At 36.6% G+C, this 21,743-nt stretch overlaps 1 protein-coding gene and 1 pseudogene across 3 annotated transcripts in view; one reads left to right on the top strand and one right to left on the bottom strand.

Annotated features, from left to right (window-relative positions):
• thoc2 (THO complex 2) overlaps positions 1-19,961 on the top strand; it is a 108,945-nt gene extending 88,984 nt beyond the window's left edge. For 2 of the 3 annotated variants that reach the window (XM_048176218.1, XM_048176217.1), the window contains exons 33-39: positions 1,134-1,169; positions 12,663-12,791; positions 12,981-13,047; positions 13,229-13,368; positions 18,786-18,856; positions 18,970-19,015; positions 19,159-19,961. In XM_048176218.1, the coding sequence (XP_048032175.1) occupies positions 1,134-1,169; positions 12,663-12,791; positions 12,981-13,047; positions 13,229-13,368; positions 18,786-18,856; positions 18,970-18,997 (471 nt within the window). In that variant the 3' untranslated portion in view covers positions 18,998-19,015; positions 19,159-19,961. The remainder of the gene's footprint in view (positions 1-1,133; positions 1,170-12,662; positions 12,792-12,980; positions 13,048-13,228; positions 13,369-18,785; positions 18,857-18,969; positions 19,016-19,158) is intronic. The other variant, XM_048176220.1, reaches the window with a different exon arrangement.
• A 1,079-nt stretch (positions 19,962-21,040) lies between these two features.
• LOC125259501 lies at positions 21,041-21,157 on the bottom strand (annotated as a pseudogene).
• Between the last annotated feature and the right edge of the window lie 586 nt (positions 21,158-21,743).

The raw sequence follows: 21,743 nt of genomic DNA, 5'->3' as shown, positions 1-21,743 counted from the left end.
TGGGGGGGATTTTGCATCCTATGGACTATTTTTTTGGAAAAATGTTTTTCAATAGATATCAGATTTTTATGATAAAATTCCAAGGACTTGCCAAAATCTTAAATTCTAGCACATGCTTCATTTTTGATCATTACATGCTAAGAGAATCTACCCAAGTGCCTCACAAGTTGTTCCTTTTCGTATACCGTGCTTTTTGTAAGATTGTAAATATAAATATTTATTTTTGTAAATCACCCTCCCCTTTTTGAGATTTTTTTTGAATCATAGCATATTACTTGCTGAGAAAGCAAAAAAGTAAGAAAAATAAATACAAATCAGTCTTTTTGTTTTTTAAACTATACATGGAGACGAGAGAATGTTTCCACTGGAAGAAATCCAGTCAGATGCCCTTCACGCCTGCGACTCCTGGAAGAGCTGGAATGTTTTCCTTGTTTTGCTGCGTCACAGATCCGGGATCTCCAACAAGAATATGCTCATCTGCTTGCCTTTTTTTTTTTTTTTCCATCCTGCTTTTTTTTTTTCTTTTTTTCCCCGTGTCCAATTCGCTCTTTGCCGTGGAAGGGTTTTCAACAAGAGTTCCGCAGACATCCCTGCGACCAGCGGACGGCTCCTTCAGCATCCAGAGAATGGCGCATCACCAGCAACTGCTACATAAAGAGAATGGCAACCAGGGAAAAAGTGTGGGCATGGCCTTCCCAGAGGGATCTGTCTGTCCGTGACCAGGAATCTTGTTGCAATTTTCTATGAGCGAGGCCTCATACCAAAGTGTACATGACCTCCTTCTATTCCCTTTATTTATGAATCCTAGCTGAGTTTAGCTTGTTTTATCATCTTCAAGAACTCCCATAGTTAGTTTTCAGAATGTATGCTCTATTTTAGACCAAAGATACAAGTTAATGCTCAGTTGATGCTCAGTGCAGTGACGTTCTCCAAGCACATGTAGGTTGAGATAGCCCAGTGCAGACTAACATTAGGCTCCCATAGTCCAGTCTCTTCATCTCTAACCATGTGAAAGTTCTAGTCTTTGAAGGTCTTTATGGGGATGTGTTGAGTGACGGCCAGCCTCCCCCACCCTTTCTGCTGCTGTGTGCCATCCTCTCCAGCTCATCTGTCATCTCCATTCATTCCTACAGGACAATCTCAACGACCTCAAGGACTCTGCTTCAAAGGTTTGGACCTTTTTCAACCCTTAACTCTGAATGTGTCTCCAGACCCACTGAACTGCCTACCCAGACCATTCAAACAATCATTATAAACTTATGCCCAATATTGGCATTTATGTAGGCAGTATTCACTGATAACCATTAAATAATACCAAAAATGCTGTTATGTTGGCAGTATTTGTCCCAAAATCTACCTATGATGGCCAAATATGCAGTGTAGTTAGACAACATTTTTTTTTGAGTGTTTTGAATGCTTCTATGATGCGCACAAATGCAGTCTAGGTAGGCTGCATTTCTTTGAAAACTTTAAACACACCTGTGGTGCCCTAATAAGACCACATAATTTCCATGAAATGGAAAATGTGGATGGAATTGCTGAATCCAGTTATAAAAAATGAAATTTACTGTATGTGGATACCAAGGAATTTGGCAAAGTTTGGATGAATGAATCAAAAGTAGGGCTGTGCACTTAATCAAATCACAACATGGGCTAGTGTCTGTGAATATTAAAGCAGAAGACGACAGTTTAAAATAAAGTCTACATGTCTCTGTGTGAATGAGTGGCTACTCATCAGATACATGCATAAACTCAAAGGTCAAAGGTTTAAACTTTCATTTTGAAATAATGATGAACAACAGTTGGCATATTTAGAAACACATTGATGTATTCTCCTGTGTTGGTGTAGGTTTATAAATGATTTACGTTACAAATGTGGTGAAATGGCACAAGTGGCGTTCCCAGATGAACATCATAAGCAACCCAAATTCACAGCATATGCCTCGACGAAAAATATAGTCTCACACTTTTTTAATGCGAGATTTCATCACATCCCTAATTACGATTGTACAGTAGAATGTACTTAAGTGATTTAATAAACTGTATTAAGCAATATCAAAGCAAAGGAATTGTTCAGATTTCATTTTATTACATTTTAAAAGATTAATTAAATTGATAGTTTTATGTATTCATTTGATTACCACCATTTTTGATAAAAGATTTGTATTAAATCATAATAAAAATTAAAAACAAACAAAAAATAAAACGCACTTCATAGCACACTGTTTGTCGGTTGGTATATTATAATTTAGGTTGATTAGAGATCCTTTATGATTATTAATTTAATTAATCCTTTAAAATGGAATCTAGAAAAATTAAAAAAGAAATCTTAAATTTGGTGAAAAATGAAACAGATTTTCTAGGGCATAAGCTAAGATGTTGTCTAAGTATACACTGATGCCAGAAACGCCATCTAGGTAGGCAGCTGTTGCCTGGGCGTTTCAAACCCACCTGTGATGCACAAGAATACTGTCTATGTAGGCTGCATACCTTCAAATGTTCCAAAGGATGTCCAGAAATGTTGTGTGGGTAGGCAGCTCACTAGCTTTTGAGATACTCCCAATATTTATCTCATGTTGGTGCGAAAAATTTTCTTCACGGTATATGTCATGAATGCGTTTATAGCACATTTTGTGCCGCATGCCAGGTGTGGAATTTTATAGTGGTACATTGGTCTTTAAAAAGTCCCTTTTCCCTTCAAAAGATGGCAGAATATCCCTGAAACTTGCGTAGCACGCTTGTGCTCGCACATCCCTCTCCTCCTTTGCCAGGACATTTTATATTCTGCTAATGTAATTTCAGCCCAACAATATCCTCCATTCTTCCCATGGCTACGCTCTCCTGGGCTCCTCTCACAGTCCTCGGAGTCTGATTGGACTCTGGTCTTCTATTCCTCCACTCGAGTCTCTTTTGAACAGCTCCTGTCAACTGGTGGGGAGATAAGTGTTTTTGCAGTTTGGTCACTGAAGGATGTTTGAAAATATGCTGATGGCACCACCTGAAAAAGCAATACAGCTATATATATATTTATTTTTTTTTGCAGCCTGTTATTTTATTCTCTCTCTCTCTCTCTCTCTCTCTCTCTCTCTCTCTCTCTCTCTCTCTCTCTCTCTCTCTCTCTCAAGGCCTGCTGTCAAAAAATATTCCTCCACATTAACTGCAGTATCATCCATATATTAAGAGAAGTGTCCTTATAGAGCCGTGGTATAGATGTATTTATCTTTAGTTGCAAAATCTGTTGTTTTCCTGAACCAGCAGGGTTTATCTTGCAGGAGTCAGTTGTTTCTCGGAGGATATTGTGTCAGCTGTGTGTATGTTCTTGTAATTCAGTTGTCAGTTGAGATTCTGTTGTTGAAGTGCTTTCATACACGTGATTAATTCTGCTGTCATTCTCTCTCAGGGAGTTTGTTATTAATCTGTTGTTGAGAAACACACCAGATTCCCTGACGTACACGTTTGGAATGGAGGTATATATCTCTCAGAAGGCTATCGTGAATTAGAGGATGGGTGATGTACTGGCAGACACCATTAACCAGTAGAAATCTGTCAACCGGTAGATATTTTGGACTATCGTCTCTATCGCGGTTATGCTCACGTGAGGTTGCTGTGATGTGTGGTCATGAAAGCTTATCATTTGCATGCATTTTTAAGCATTGCGGTTTAAAAACAAGTGGTTTTAAACTAGTAAAGCACAATTATCAGTGAAAGGCAACATATTTAAGCATTTGCACACGCTCTCTGAGAGACTGTTTCTCAGCGCCGTCTGAGAGACGCGCAACATGAAGCCGCTGCTCATATAGCACGTGAGGACTGAACTGAGTGTTTTTTGCCACCTAATTGGGCTTGAAGGGTTAAATACACATACCTATGTGTCAAAGTGACCATGTATTTGCAAGTATACTGAGCCATTTATGTCTTAAGTGAAGATGTGGTTGAGAAGGACGAGGCTTGAGGATAATGGATCGGTGCAGTCAGTCTTAAAGGGACAGTATCCAAATTTACCTGCTGTCATTATTAAGGGTGCGGTCACACTGCACACTCTGACCTGCGAATTCGCATCACGTGAAGACGTGCGACCAGTAGAAGATTAATTCTTCAAGGCATGACCTCTTGGCTGAAGTAAAAGAATTATATTTTTTGCAGTAAAGTCGAGTAGGTTCTATATTTTTACATTTTGAATGTATTACTTTAAGTTATGTGTTGAATTCATGTTTATAAAAAAGACGTTGTAGACCGTGACATCATATCACGACAGTTACAGCATCCGAATAAATTTTGCACGTTCAAAGTCTAGTGTGACTGCGGCTTAATGCTAATCAAACAACAAAAAAAGAGAAAATCTCTCACTGCTTGCTTTTGTAACTCTATTATTTGAATCAAATTATTTAAGAATTGTATATTTAATTTACACATTTGACACTGCGTAATTTTTTTTTTTTTTTATACCTTTGATTACTTTATACATTTTATGTAGTTTAAACTTTAATTCTTAAAGGTGCCGCAACTTTTTTTTAAAAGATGTAATATAAGTCTTAAGGTGTTCCCTGAATGTGTCTGTGAAGTTTCAGCTCAAAATACCCCATAGATTTTTTTTTTTATTCATTTTTTTAACTGCCTATTTTGGGGCATAATTAGAAATGAGCCGATTCAGGGTGTGTGGCCCTTTAACACTCTGAGGTCTAAAAACGCGCCGGCGCGTTTTGCAGGTTTTTTTTCACATTGCAGCAAAACAGACTTAAAATACTCTGTCATTTTTTGTCATAGAGACATAAGTAATACATCAATTGAAACTATAGAATATCTCCTTTTATTTGTATACACTCAGAGTAAAAACAAAATGTTGTGCTTTTTGTAAAATAAAGAAAACTAACATGATGCGTGATCTCTCATCTCCCTCTGAACGAAGTCCAATCTGATAGTTCTCAGAAAATGAAGTGTAACTTAGTGAATACTAATCACAAAAAATTCATACTTATGTCTAACAAAACGTTGAAATGTCAGGTTTTAAATCGTGCAAGTCAAATCGAAAACAAACATTCTGTGTTTATGTAATCTGTATGAAAAGAGAGCCATGTCAGAAGTCCGTGATTCAGCTCATTACCCACTAATGCGGCCACGCCCACGGTGCCAGCGCTATTCACAGGCAAATTCAGAGACAACACATGCATTCATCATCTCAATCGTGTATTTATTGCCTTGAAAATTGTTTATCTGGATGAAAAAGCCATGGTTAGCGATCTCTGGAAGACATTCAGTAAATTCCTGTTTGTTTTCTTCTATTGATAAGTTTTAAGTGAGTTTTTGTTTCTTTAGCGCCCTCCGGCTGTAGTATGAATTGGTAAACACCATTCATGGAATATCGTCTTCTTCTTAGGTGAATTTGTGGACTAAAATGCACAGAGCGCCCTCCGGCTGCAGTATGAATTGCAAACACCAGCGCTCATAGAGATAACAATGAATATTAAATAAAAAATAACTCCTCTGTATAGAAAATTGACATAAACATATGAGAATCCTATATTTCTCCAAATGTGCATGCTTTTAAACTAAAAGCCTATATTCAGACTCTTTGCATCACAGAAATACATTATATTTTAAAGTATAATATAAAACCATTATTTTATATTGTAATAAAATTTTTCTGTATGTTTCATATACCATGATGAGCTTGAGACATCACAGAAGTTTTTTTTCACAGCCTACCTGACTGAAATGCCTCATTAATATGCAAGTCTTTTCAGGTCATTACTATTCAATTCTTTTGTCTTCACAGGTGAGAATGAGCCATTATTCATGATGATTCACGCCTCCTCGCATACCGTGTTTCTTGGCAAAAAGTGTCTTACAAAAACTAAATCAGTATATTGTTATAAATGAAAGAGTAGTCAGCATAATTTTTACATAATTTTGAAGCAAAAACTCTAGTCTACAACCTTCAATACCCAAAAGTCTTGTGAACACAGATTTAATATACTTTTATTGGCCTTATATCAGTGACTTAAGTTTTTTGTTTTTTCAGTAACCACGCATAAACGTTATTCCTTCAAAAACACAAACATGTACATACATGTTCCTCACATATTATGGTAGCCTAGTTTGTGCTGAATACAGTGTAATGACACTTGTGTCATTAATATGTTTATGAACAACTGAAAAAAGCACAAATGTCAGGGCATGTCAAAACTTCTCCAGGCCCCAAATCAGCCTCAGACTCCAGAGGGTTAATTCTCGTGCTCCACACCCCAAGAGCTCGTGCTTGCCATAAACAACATAAAAAGCTAATATAACCCTCAAAATGGATCTTTACAAAGTGTTTGTCATGCAGCATGTCTAATCGCGCAAGTACAGTGTTTATTTTGATGTTTACATTGATTCTGAATGAGTTTGAGGCTATGCTCCGTGGCTAACGGCTAATGCTACACTGTTGGAGAGATTTATAAAGAATGAAGTTGTGTTTATGCATTATACAGACTGCAAGTGTTTAAAAATGAAAATCGCAATTTATAGAAAAATTAGCAACATGCTAACGAAACATTTAGAAAGACAATTTACAAATATCACTATAAAAATATCATGTTATCATGAATCATGTCAGTTATTATTGCTCCATCTGACATTTTTTGCTATTGTCCTTGCTTGCTTACCTAGTCTGTTGATTCAGCTGTGCACATCCAGACGTTAATACTGGCTGCCCTTGTGTAATGCCTAGATCATGGGCTGGCATATGCAAATATTGGGGGGCGTGCACCCCGACTGTTACGTAACAGTCGGTGTTGAGATTTGCCTGTTCTTCTGAGGACTTTTAAACAAATGAGATTTATATAAGGAGGAGGAAACAATGGAGTTTGAGACTCACTGTATGTCTTTTCCATGTACTGAACTCTTGTTATTTAACTATGCCGAGGTAAATTCAATTTTTGAATCTAGGGCACCTTTAATTCTTTTGCAGTTAACATGTCTTTTCTTCTCCTTCTGTTTTTCTCTGACCCTGCTGACCCAATGAGCATTTTGCTGTCTAATGGTCATGCCTTAACTTTGCAATTTCTAGTATTGCATTAGTATTGCATCCTTCTCATGAGCATTTAATAATTAAATAGTTAAATCTCTTTTGGCTAATTTTATCTGTCAAAGAAAACCTGCTTAATAATTATGCACATCTGAATATAAAGCATTTTTCATGTCCAGCCTTCATGAACAATTATATATCACTTATAAATGATTAAATACAAAACTAATAGTATTTATTAAGATTGATGTGGTTTCGAATTGGTAAAATGAGCTTGGAAAGAAATATCAGAAAATCAACTTGCTTAATACTTCTGCACACGGTGTGTGTGTGTGTGTGTGTGTGTGTGTGTGTGTGTGTGTGTGTGTGTGTGTGTGCGCGTGTGTACGTACCAGTTTAGCTGATCAGCTGAAAACTCAATAGAATGGTTCTTTCACAAATTAAAATCACTTTTCTTTGGAAGGTCTTTTGAAACTCTTCAAGGAGTCTGAGAGGGTTCAATAAACTTATACAGAACAGCTGACCAGATTTAAAGTGAATGTTCAGGTCATGTGAAGAACAATCATTAACTGCTCCAGATTCTTCTCACCGCCTTCAGGACAAAGATTCAGTTTGTTTCTCTCCCCCACACTTATCAGTAGAGCATCTTTGGATAGGTTGGAGAGTATGAAATGGCATTTTTCCAAACACTAACCACATGCCACCAACTGTTGTTACGTATCAAAGCAATAATTTTCTCTGCTTTTATGGACCTATAGGACACACTTCATATAAATTACTTTTTCTTTATTATTTACTTTTTTGGCAAGATTTAACCTGTTTACAACAAATGTTTGCTCTGATCATCTGTTTAAGTTACTTTATTCTGTATGCTTCAGCTCCAGCTGGAACATGTATATTCTGCTAATGATCTGCTTTAACAGTTTGCTGTAGGTTTTTTTTATTTATTTATTTTTTATTTATTTTTTTGCACGCAGTGCTGGACATGATGTGGGCAGTTCGGTTACTGTGTCTCACGAGTTTGGCAGCTTGCGTTGTCTTAAGGATAAAATTAGACTCTATATACCATACCTGGTATCACCTGAAAATACATATTCATTAATTTGCACAGATGCTCTTTACAACAGGTTTATTTTTAACCTCCCCCTGTCCATTGCTGCTGTCAGCAAACCACGGATGAATTGTCTGGTTTACATTTAAGATTGTTAGATCTTATAACATGAAGTAAAGATTATTTTGACACCCGAGTTGGGTATTGTCAGTTACCTCATGGTGTCTCTTTGGCTGTCATTATGTATTTGTATTAAATGGGCCACCAATTCATTTTGTGTTTCCAGAAGAAGAATTGCATGCTCTCAAGAAAAGTTAAATTCACTGAAGAGGGGGAAGTTTTTTAATTTGAATAAGAGATTCAATTATTTTAATATATCAGGGTTCCCACACGTCCTGGAAATCCTGGAAAAATAATAAATAAATTTTCAGTCCTGGAAATTACATGGAAAATAAGAGAATTATTGTCCTGGAAAAATCTTTCTTTTTAAGAAAACATTATTGTTCAATGAAGAACGGACAGTTTACAATGGCTCTGAAACAATTAACGTTAGTAGGATAAAGCACTATGTTCAGGGACTCTAAATTTTGACACGTGACGTGCTGTGATGTAGTGGCACCTAAGCGCTCAAATGTTTGCAGCGAATGTTGGTACCTTGTTAACTTTGATCATTTTTATTCTTGCAAACTAATGATTTTGATACGGTTTATGAAAGTGGTCGGCACAGCAAACTACAGTATGCATTGACAGCATTGGCCCAAGAAAGGGTAGCAAATCGATATGTAGTCTTTTTATTTTGTTTTAGAAATGTTAACTTCTCGCATCTCCATGACAAATTTTTTTTTTTACACATTCAGGCAAATGTGGTTCTTATTTTCTGCAAAAGTTCACTAAGATAATATACACATAACACATAATATAAGTGACTTACATTTTAGAGAAATTTTCACCAACAAAAATGGTTCCAAACAAAATCAGAGTTTGACGTTTCTTAGCAACACACAGTGGTGTTTTGTTTCTCAATGACTCTAAAATTTTGAACAAATCATTTGAGAAACTGATTCAATGACCCATTCATAAAGACCGTCATTTGCTTCATTCATAAATAAGAGTTTTGAATGAATTGTTTCTAAAGATTGAGTCCAACGACTCACTTAAGTCTGTTATTTGCCGCCACTTACTGGCGGTGTTAGTTTAATTTTAAAAGTATTTTTCATTTTTTTTTTATTATTCAAAATGGTATTAAAAAAAAAAATAAAAAAAAAATCATTGCATTATTTAAATTATCTTGTTAGTTTATATTAAATTAATACACTAGATTATTTATATAATTTTTTATTAAATTGTTTCTTTATATATGAATACATAACAATTTAACTTCAAAAAGACAATGAAGTACAATGACTGAATATTCTCAATAATATAGTAAATAAAAACAAAATTAAAACAAACTATACAGGTTTTTTGAAGACTTCTAGAAAGAGGATTATATTACTTTAGGCCGTGAATTTGTGATCCATGTCTTTTTCCCGTTGTAATGAAATTTAAAAAAATGTCCTGTAAAAGTCCAGGGCCCTCATTTATCAACAGTACGTAGAAAAGGTTCTATATTTTGTCCTACGTATGAAATTTAGAATGTGCCTAAGTACAAAAAAATCTGTATTTATCAAACGTGCGCATGCAGTTCTTACGTACATAAGTAAGCAATCATTGTTGATAAATCCCACATGTGCTTAAGTACCATGCTCGTTTACGTTCATGGTCATTAGCATTCGGAAACGCCTCCAATGAACCATATATGGTGACAACACTTCCCTTTAAAAATCACATGATTGTGTTTTTTCCTCACCGCATAATGGCAAAGAGAGCTCTCGACAAGCAGATCAGCACGATCTTGGAAAACGCGCTCTCTGTGGAGCGCATTGTTTGCCAAGTCTTCCAATAACGCAAGATAAGCCATTGCACTGTCTTCTATACACTGTAAAAAAAAAAAAAAAAAAAAAAAAAGTAAATTTACTTAATTTTTCTTTTCCAAGATTTTGCACGCATAGACTATTTAAGTAAATTTCAAATATAGACTTACTCTACTTAGCTAAGTAAAATTAAAAAAGAAAAATAAGTAATTTTAACTTGACCAGTAAAAGGTTGAGTAATTTCTATTTAGTTGAAAATTCTTTTGCAATACATTTTACATAAACAATATAACACTGAATGAAATCATGCTATTAATGTGTATGCTTTACTTAGAAACATCTAAGCAAGTAATACAATAGATATTGTGTAGACACCATATCTACATAATAGAAGTAATGCTACAGAGACCTCAATACTTGGTACACAACACACAATGATGGTAACATTCAATGGAACGTTTTTGAGTGTGATTGTGGCATTTTAAGTGGAAAATTAACTCCAAATGTCACAAAATGGCGAGTTACTGAACCTAACCACAAAAGCAATGATAAAACAGTGTAAAAACAGCTGGAAAACAGTCAAAAATCGACCTCATTAATTATTCAAGGCCCAGTGCATGATGGGAACACCAGTATCAGAAAAGTTGAGTAGTTTTACTTTATAATGGTGATATTTACACTTTAATTTCTGCAAGCTTAAATTGAGTACTACTAAAGAATTTACTTGGTTTTTATTATTCTTGCCTGAACTAACTTTTTCATGTAAAAATTACATTTGTTTTTTTCTGTAGTATTTACTTCACCATATTTTTTTTTTTTTTTTTGACACCAGTTATGCATTATGTGTAAAACTAGACAAATGCAGCTCAAATAAGCATGCTCAGAGGTGTGCTTATATTTACACACATTTCTACGTATAAGTACAAGTTGGTGAATCCCACACTTTGAGTGAAACTGTTCTTTCGCACTCACTATGCACAAATCTGTCCGTACGCACCATTGATAAATGAGGGCCCTGGAAAATGATCCCTGAAAATGAGTGGGAACCCTGTATATTAATAATAACTTATTTTTTTAGTCAACCCTTTGAGCAGGTCCTCAATCAAACATTTTATTTTGCTTTATCCTGTACTGCTGCATTCTCTTGTCATTTGATCACTTTCCACATGTTGTTCTCCAAAAGAATTTCTTTGCTTTGTTTATCAGATACATTTCAAAAGGAAGATTTCGTCTGAAGATGTTTTATTCTTGAGGGACATTATGTTTCATAACAGTATTGTTCAGTGCTTCGTGTTTGGAGAGATCAACTAGTTGTTGGTCAGTCAAAACCCTTAAGGCCTTTCACATGAACCATATCATTGTTTCCTAATGCATCGATACATCAAGCTGCAGTGTTACCCTGATGCCACAATACGCACAGGCCAAGTGTCAAGTACCTGTTTTACCTTTCATCCTTTTGGACTCTGAAACTTATCTGTGGCCACTGTCTTCTAGACATGGTACATCAGTAAGTAGTTGTTGTCAGCGTGCAAAATCAAAAGATGAACTTCTTCACTCTTTCTTGCTACCAAGCAAGCTGGTAGAATCTTCCTTCTATTAGGGGTGTGCAATATATATAATCGGCGATATTATTGTGATTGTTTTAAGTATGTCCCTTATTTTACAAAGACACATAGAGAGTGCATGCATACACTACGTGATGTTGCCTAGTAGGTTAGACTAGTACGCTTGCGCGTTTAGAGTGCATGCTTTCACTGCTTGATTTGCTGTAATCTATTAAAATGCATTTAGAATGCTCCAATATTCAAGATAAGGGGGCAAAAATACCTCTCTGTGTCTTTTATATTTACGTAATTTAATATAGTTGATCGATACCACTTGAAGAGTGTCATTTTTGAGTGATTACAAATGTGATATTGGTTTTATACAACCATTCAATAAACAAGAAGTTAATATTGATTGACTTACATTTTAGTGTAAATGCAAAATGCTACTACAGATGCAGCTTCTGTGTTTCAAATATGAATTTTGTTGATACTGATTTAATTTGGTTGCAACAGCCCTATTGTGTCTTAGTATTGTAATTGAATTTATTCATTAAATATAAGAATTTAACACAAAAGATGAAGCATTCATTTATTTAGGTTTAAAAAATGACCATAAAAGGTACAAATCAATTTAAACTTATTAAAAAAGATAATTTGTCACTGTTGCGACCTGACCACCACAGAGAATATGAAGAATATCAAGAACTTTAGGAGTCAGTTGTCCACAGCAGTCCTAAACCTGCCAAGGTACCAGCACAATAAACACTCAGCAAAATATCATCTGATCATCATTATCGATAAAATCTAAGAGAATACTGATGTATAATTTTTGTCATTATCGCACACCCCTACCTTCTGTAACACTTCACATGGAGGTTTGACGCTTGTTTTGAGGTGCGTTGAAGCCCTGATGCGAGGCATGCGAAAGGGTTGCATATAAGTTCAGCAGGAACCTTGAGCTTTTAATAGAGTGCTTGGACTTCCTGTGGGTGTGTCTGATAGCATTGTGAGGTGTGAAGGCTCATGGGATGGCAAGTGCAGCTCTAATGGAGCATGCTAATGAAGTGGCAGCAGGCCGCTGTGAGTGCTGTAGCTCTCTTCCTGTGAAGTGTTAACCCTCTTTTATCTTTTCATCCAACCCTCAGCACCATCCTAACCACAGCACAGTCGTGTCCAAGAGCAAAGAGAAGGACGACGAGAAGAAAGAGTCTGACAAATCCAGGGACCGCTCCAAAGAGAGGGAGAAGAAAGAAGACCGGAAGGAAAGAAAACGAGTAAGTTGTTCCTTCTGTATTTAGAAAATGGTTTGGGCAGGGGGCTCGTTTTATGAAGCACTATTCTCAGTCGCAACACGCACGTCTTTGAGTAAACATCTGCAATTGAATGCCTGGTGAAAGGTGAAAAGTCAAACCGACAAGCGTCATTTTGATTTGTGCGGTTTTCCCCCTCTGCGTTTCATCTAGGACTACGCAAACAGCGACCGTGAGATGAGCCAGGAAGCCAAGCGCCGCAAAGATGAAAATGGAACGAGTGAGTCGATAATGCCTATCTTTTAAATTTGTTTTGCCCGCTGCCGAGAGCAGGAGAGGTGAGCTAGCGAACCAGAAAGTTCTCTTTCTCTGTGGCGGAGGCAATCAGAAAGCCCTCCCCATGGCGTCTCGGCTCTTGTGTTATCTGCCTCACATGGCTGCTCGCTCTCCTTTTTACACAGACTCCTCCAAACACAGCAAGAGCGCCAGCCCCTCTGAATCGCCACACTCCAACGACAAGGACAACGGTAAACGCTCCAAGTCCACCAGCAAGGACAAAGGCGATCTGGCCAAACCAGAGAAGACCTCTGGAGGCAAAAAGGTCTGTGACTCTGTCCTGTTACACCTCCACAACCACATCTGTCCAGCATCAGTGCCGTTTTCCAATTCAAGCATCACTATTACGGGTCTTATGGGTCTTACGGGTTTGGGACAACATGAGGGTGAGTACTCAATGACAGAAATTTCATTCTTGGGTGAACTAACCCAAAAATGAAATTTATGTCATTGAGTACTCACCCTCATGTTGTCCCAAACCCGTAAGACCTTAATTTGTCTTTGGAACACAAATTAAGATATTTTTCATGAAATCTGAAGGTATCTGATCCACTCATAGGCAGCAACGACACTGCACCTTTTGAGATCCAGAAAGGTGCTAAAGACATAGTTAAAATGGTCGACGTGACTACAGTGGTTCAACCTTAATTATTATGAAGCTACGTGATTACTTTTTGTGCAAAAAAAACAAAAAAATAACGACTTTATTCAACAAATTTGTCTGTCCCCTGTCATACACGCATACGTCGCGCTGCTCACGTGACCAGAGCCGGCCAATACTGAGCCGTAAACACTGAAGCTCTGCAACGAAAATAGCATAGCAGTATAACGGGACAGATGAATTTTGTTGAATAAATTTATTTTTGTTTTGTTTAAGTTTTCTGGTCCCACTTTATATTAAGTGGCTTTAACTACTATGTACTTACATCAAAAAATAAGTACAATCAGGGGTGTGATTCTTCCGGAAAAATCCAGAAATCCGGCTTTTCCGACCTGAAAATGATGCTCTCGTAAATCATGCAAAAAAAACAAAACAAAAAAAAAAAAACAAAGGGGGAGGGGGAAGGGTTGCGGCGGTTGCGATGGGTCGAGTATTGGTAAACATAATGACCGCTCACCGCTGTCAACGTTTTTTGTGCCTCTGATTCATGTCGTCATGTCACTCCGCAAGTAGTCCAATCATTTGTCACGATTGAAGTTCACATGAAGCGCACACAGTGAGGGAAAAAAAATCGCGCCATGATCTCGCAAAGCAACGCGCAGAGAGACCAGACAGTGTACAGACTAGTGAGTTTTTGTGACAATTGTGAGGGAAATACACAATTTATACCCATAAACTGTGTAGTCAGCCGTTCTCCCTCCCATCTGCAACCGTGTGAATTGTAAACGCAGGCAGGTCAGTGAGTTACAGGGCGCTCCGTGTCTCCGTCCAGTTTAGGCTAGTAACTAATAGGCCTATGCTGTTATATAGTTTATAGGGGTGTGACGAGCGAGACTAAAATGTGACGAGATTTCTCGTCGAGGCGAAAAGTAGTCTCGTGATGTTGCCATGACAGAGTGTTAGGATGATTAGGAAAGAATATGCCACCGCTACGTTTACATTACGCCTCCACTGTCATTTTGCTTTGTATTTAAATAAAAAAAACATTTAATTCAGTTGGATAACGGTCGCCGCCGCTCCACATTCACAGAGTACGCGCGATCACGAAAGTAAACGCGAGCGCGCATTCAAACGCTCTTTGAATATGAAATATGCTCTCAATATGAAAGCTATTTTAGGCTGGGCAGTGTAGTTGTAACCATCTCTTAGCTCTGTATCAAAGAAAAATTTGGTCTTATTTGCACTTTGAATATTGAGAGAGTGCGATTATGGTTGCATTTATTGTAAAGTGTTAGCATAAAAATGAATAACAGGTTTCTCTTAATCTTATTAAGCACAAACGGTTTCATTTGTTAACATTAGTTAATGCACTGTGAACTATCATGAACTAACAATGAATGACTATTTTTATTAACTAACAAAAAAAAGATTAATAAATACTGCAGCAAAGATATTGCTCATTGTTAGTTGATGTTGGTTAATACATTAATGTTAATAAATGAGATCTTATTGTAAAGTGTTACCATTTTTATTTATACTGTTTTTATTATATGATCAGTTTGTGGAAAGGAGTTCAGTTAGGAGGTCAAAAGTTGTAGAAGCTCATAAATCATGTACAGTAAGGTCTGAAGAGACTGAAATCATACAGAAGAGAAGTCAGTCAGTTGAGTTTGTGACAAAACCTTTTACAGTGCTTGAGTATTGTTGTCTTTTACCGCATATGATAATTCATACTCAGAAAGTAGAACTGAAATGACATTCATTACAAGATGATTAGTTAAAACATTTCAAATACACCTGCAGAATATTTTTTCTAGTCGTGTATTTCGCTATCTTGTCTCGTCTCGTGAACTCAATCTCGAGTCGTCTCGTGAGATACCTGTCTCGTCACACCCCTAATAGTTTATATAGAATTAAGTTAGCATTAGCAGAGTTGTCTGTTTTGCAGCACTGAGCAGTTATTTTACAAACTTTATCATAAAAAAAACAGTACAAAAACAAGCCACGTCCCTCCGTAAGCCCCTCCCCCATAACAAAGCCCCGCCCCCATGGTAAGTGCACCGTATAGTTTCCTGCTTTTTTGTCCTTTGCCAATCACACCTATGTACAATGTACTTATTGGGTTCATATTAAATTGCAAAACACTTTTGCTGCTATTGAGGTGGATACGGTTATGGTTATGGTGGTATGGGTAGGTTTAAGGGAAGGGGTAAGGTGTAAGGGATGGGTCAACAGTGTAATTATAAATGTAATTACAGATCTAATTACATGCAGGTGATTTTAAAATATAAGTAGAATGTAAAAACATGTATGTTCACAATAAGTGCATTGTATCAAATGATTAATTTAAATGTAAGTACATAGTAGTTAAGGCCACTTAATATAAAGTGGAACCAGTTTTCTTGTTGCCTCATAATATTAAGGTTGAACAACTGTAGTCACGTCAACCAATTTCACAATGTCTTTAGTAACCTTCTGGACCTCAAAAGGTGCAATGTTGTTGGTGCCTATGTGTGGATCAGATACCCTCGGATTTCATCAAAAAATATCTTAATTTGTGTTCCGAAGACAAACGAAGGTCTTACAGGTTTGGGGCGACATGAGGGTGAGTATTTAATGACAGAAATGTCATTTTTGGGTGAACTAACCCTCTAGGGTTTTTGCACACTGAGTCTGAAATTTTCGTATGCGTTTTTTGTATTTGTCATCCTAAAAATTCGTCATGCACAGAAATCTTGCGCACTGAGTCCGATGCGTATTAATCCGTTGCGAAAAAAAAGTTGCAAAACAATAAAAAATGGAGTCTTCAAGCTGTGAGGATGATTTTGTTGTCCTTTCTCCTCTTACAAAGAGAAAAAGAAAAGGAAATATTGGATCCATTCAATCCTGAGATTACGAAGAGAGGAAGGAGAGTTCCACCTTGTCAAGGAGCTGCAGGATTATCCTGAGAGATTCAAAGTTTACTTCAGGATGTCAGTGGTTCGGTTTGATGCTTTGCTAGTGATCCTGGCACAATCTGTCTTTATTTTCCATCTCTGTTTGTCATACAGTGCTTTGTGCTGCAAGACGAAGTGGATCAACTTGTCAGATGGCATTTTGGATTTTGCTGTTCACTTGTATGGCTCTGAATTGTCAAAACTCTAAAAATGCTTGCTTACAGATCCAAAAATTGCAGAAAATTAAACCCCATCCGAATTTTTTTATGACGGACGAAAGTTTCGGAGGCAATGTGTAAACGTGATTGACACAATGTGAGGTCGTATTTATTTTTTAACGTTCAAAAATTTGGATGCGAATTTCGGACTCAGTGTGCAAAGACCTTAACTGTCGCTCATACCTAGAGTTAAGATCTTGAACAAATCACTGACCCTAAATATTCAACTTGACTTATGACTTATCCTGCATGTTTGTGCTGCGGACATGAATATAACCTAAATTGTACACAAAAAAAATCTCATTGAGTGACTGAGCCATACCTAGAGAGCAGAATATCATATTAGATCTGACAGAAGTGTTTAAGTTGTTGTATATAATTTTTTTTGACCGTACTAAAGCATAAGAATACCCTAAAATGTGTGCTGGTATTTAGGAAAAATGTTAAGTTCACATACTTGTTTCTTTCATCTAAAAAGCTATCAATGGGAGCATATCAAAACATGGATAAATCAACTCATAAACTTAGTGTAAGGCTCGTCGCCTTCCATTGTCAATTGTGCTTGTTCCTGTTGCGTGATGAGGAGGGGCCGAGGAAAACAACTCTCTCCAATAATTTGAATTCAGATTGCAGTATCCATTTCAACCACTAGCTGTCAATATTACATACTGCACCTTTAAAGGGGAAATGTAGCAGTCAGTCAAGTTTACATTATTTAGTAAACTAATTTCTTACAGTTATAAGCTATAATCAAAACTTTTTAATGGGGACAGTGATGTTGTATATTCATCCAAATTATGGTGAAAACCAAAAACATTACTTTTAAAGTACATTGAAAAAGAAGTAATGAAAGAGCCATGCAAAAAAATAGAAAACACCCATTGTTATGGCCACTTTAATACTTTGTTTCTATTTTGAATTGCCTCATTTTTGGCTCTGAATGAACTTTATTTATATCAAATCATGATAATTATTTGTTTGTATTCCTTTTGTATTATTTACTTATTTCATGTATATTACTTTTTATTTTTACTGATTGAATTGTAATGTTGGCGCCGATAGTAACATCAGATTTATTTATATTGATGGTAACATTAGATTTACTATAATCATTTGATATATCAGTATGTACATCACCTGTGTTTAAAAATATATAGTAACCCAAATCTAATAAATACATGAATAACAAATAATTTGCTTTTCCATTAGTCATTCCATTTCAAAAACAAATGCTTATATTACTTACTTAACTGGCCAACGGAGCGAACCAACCCTGTGATGTCACACGCTGTGGTATTGCAAGATGGTGGCGCCCTTGCTCCAAAAGCTATTACAAAACATCCCTTTTTCTTCAAAATGGATCATTGATCATGTTTGTTATATTTTTTTTATTATTATTAAAGTGAAAATTCTTTGTAGTTTTTGCATGTTCATAATTTCTTTTTATGACAGCATGGCCAAAAATTATGTGTGCCCAATTTGGCATGTTTCATCGCATTATCACAAATTAAACAATCGACTCCAATCACAACTACGCAACATGCTTACAAAATCTTTAATAATATTTGAACAAAGTTGTAAAGATGTCAGTTTTCCTAGGCTGGACTTTTGGCTACTACTGTAGCAGAGTTTGATGCGTTTTTGTCATTTCTGTATTAAAATATTGTATTCAACAAACATTGTACACCATTTCAGTTACAGTAAAATATACTACATTTATAAAGTGTTTTGACAAAAATATTGACCACATTTAGAGAACATATTCATCAGGATGCAAAACGATAAAGAATGAACACGGCACTTAAAACACCTATGCATCATTTAAACGTTAATTGTAGATCCAGTATGATTGATTAAACCATTTCCTTCACACGTTCACAAATGCTTTTGTTTCTCTTCTGGGCATGTGGTGTTTGCTTGGGAACAGGAATCCAGGCATGACAAAGAGAAATCAGAAAAGAAGAGAGACAGCACCGGTGCTAAAGAAGAGAAGAAACAATATCCTTTGATGCCTTGAGCACAAACAGCAATGCGTACCTGTAGAGATGTTCTGTGGGCCGCAGCACTGATGAGCCAATCAACACGCTGTGTTTTTCCTTAACGTTCACTACCCATAAATCATCAGAAAAGCACAGATAATGTATGCTGACACTCAAGGTGAGTGTTCAGCGTTAATGTGGAGGAAGTGCTTTAAGAGCATTTGAGGACACATTCCTTTTTATTACCAATTTCTTATCAATAGTTGAGTGAATATGAAAAAGAACATTTATTGATTTGTAATGGGCTTTTCAATAATGCAGAGGTTTTTCCGGACCTGACGTTCCTCTCCAGCGGTATTCCCTGCTGTGGGCCGCTGTGGGCTGCAGAATTCATCATCGCCAGCTTTCTCAACCATGTCAACGTCTTAATTCGCTTCTCCTATCACCGTCTGGAAAGAGGATTCCGTCGCACACATTTTGCCTGCATCCAAACTTCTGTTGTTTTGCCTAGAAACGTTGTAGCTCGTATTTTAATCTGCCATTTTTATTGTGATAATTTCAGTACTTCACTGAAAGTTTGTTTCCTTTAAATATTTAGCACAATGTGCTGCTTGCATCACAAACAGATTCAGGTTGAATTGGTGTCACTTTCAAATGCTTGCATTTTTATGACCTTGCTCTATTACCTTCCTTTTCCTTTGTTTTTCTTTTGTTTTTGCCCCTCTTTTCTTTTTAAGTAAAAAAGAAAACTCTGGTTTCCGGAATACTACCTTTTTTTTTTCTTTTTTTTTTTTCCTTTTTAATTCACATGTGATATTTAGACTAGATGTTTGAAGCAGTACAAATGCTCTATTTGTATATTATGTATACAGAAATAAAATGGTTCCGTGTAATAAGACATTTCCTGTTACTTTCATTTCAAATGTATGCCTCCCTGGTTTTCTTTGTGTGTTCAATCACGTTTTTAAAAGATTTGTATAAAGAATGGCAAGCTGGAGTTCTCCGTAAATAAGTGGACTAAAAAGGAAACGATTCATGATTTTCCAAATTACATAATGGAGTTTTTATCTGGCAAAATCTACAAAGTGTATGCTTTTTCTAAATAAAATAGTTTTCTTAGTGTATCACTTGTCTGATGTTTTTTGTTATTTGATACTTGGGATTTTGCAAAACCATGTAACTGCATTCATTGCATCAGTTTGGCTGAGGGCTGGGTAAAAAAAATATAGATTTTTCGAGTAATTGATTCTAATTTTTACGAGCCGATATCAGTCCCAAGAATCGATTATTCTGTTTTCAGTTGATGAATGGAACACTGTAGTGCGTCGCTGCCTCCCATCCAATAAATCGCAATAAGCTTTGTGCTCTTGTTACTTTTGATATGAAATAAAGTTACAGATTTCAAATTGTCCATTTTACAGGGTTCCCACGAGCCTTGAAAGTACTTGGATTTCAGACACATGAATTCAAGGCCTGGAAAGCACTTGAAAAATATTATTGGTCTTGAAAGTGCTTGAATTAAATTTGAAATAAATTTTGTGAAAATTATAACATGTCCCTCTTAGTCCTAGTATATCTTAGTCCCCCCCCCCCCCCATTGACTACCATAGTAGGAAAAATAATTACTATGGTAGTCACTGGAGGGCGAGATCGGTTTGGTTACTGACATTCTTCTAAATGTCTGTCTTTGTGTTTAGCAGAACAATGAAATTCAAGCAGGTTTGGAACAATTTGAATGAATGAATGAGGCATTTATATAGCGCTTTCATATGTACTACTGTACACCCAAAGCGCTTTACAATCATATCAGGGGTCTCTCCTCATCCACCACCAGTGTGCAGCATCCACTTGGATGATGCGACGGCAGCCACAGTACAACGGCGCCAGTGCGCTCACCACACACCAGCTGTAGGTGGAGAGGAGAGAGAGTGAAAGAGCCAATTCAATGGATGGGGATTATTAGGAGGCCGTGATTGGTAAGGGCCTATGGAGGGAATTTGGCCAGGACACCGGGGTTACACCCCTACTCTTTACGAGAAGTGCCATGGGATTTTTAATGACCACAGAGAGTCAGGACCTCGGTTTAACGTCTCATCCGAAGGACGGTGCTTGTTACAGTACAGTGTCCCCGTCACTATACTGGGGCATTAGGACCCACACAGACCACAGGGTGAGCACCCCCTGCTGGCCTTACCAACACCTCTTCCAGCAGCTACCTGGTTTTCCCAGGAGGTCTCCCATCCAGGTACTAACCAGGCTCAGCCCTGCTTAGCTTCAGTGGGCAACCGGTCTTGGGCTACAGGGTGATATGGCTGCCGGATTTGAGGGTGAGTAAATGACAGAATTTTCATAATTTTCATTTTTGGGTGAACTAACCCTTTAAAAAGTCAGAATTGCGTGATTATAAAGCCACAATTGTGTCTTATAAAGAGAGAATTGCGGTTCTGATTTTTTTTTTCTCATAAGTGCTCATTTATATCTCTTAATTCTGACTTTTTTTCTCAGAATTGCAAGCTTATATCTATAATATATTGTATATATTCTGACTTTAAGCCACAATTACGATCCATATAATCCTTTTTTTTTTTCACTCAATTGCAAAATTTATCTTTATAATATTCTCTCTATATTATAATGTTTTTACTCAAGTAATGATTCATAAAAAATGAAAACCAAAACTAGTATGGAATAATTGTTAAGGATAAGAAAATCCAAAAGCTTATTAGGGATAAGAAAGCTGCAAACGGTTTTAATATATTTCCAAAATTAATGTACAAATGATTCTGTACCTCTTCTGGGTTAAAATGGATGCAAATGCAATAGGAGGATTAAAATGTCAAGTATTGTAAGAGGTCTTTCATGACACTCCATATGTGATGTGAATTTGATTGGTGCTTGATATAAAA

Source organism: Megalobrama amblycephala, linkage group LG23, assembly GCF_018812025.1.
Source record: "Megalobrama amblycephala isolate DHTTF-2021 linkage group LG23, ASM1881202v1, whole genome shotgun sequence".
NCBI lineage: Eukaryota > Metazoa > Chordata > Actinopteri > Cypriniformes > Xenocyprididae > Megalobrama > Megalobrama amblycephala.
The sequence above is the reverse complement of the archived record's forward strand: the minus strand, read 5'-3'. Positions and strand labels throughout refer to the sequence as shown.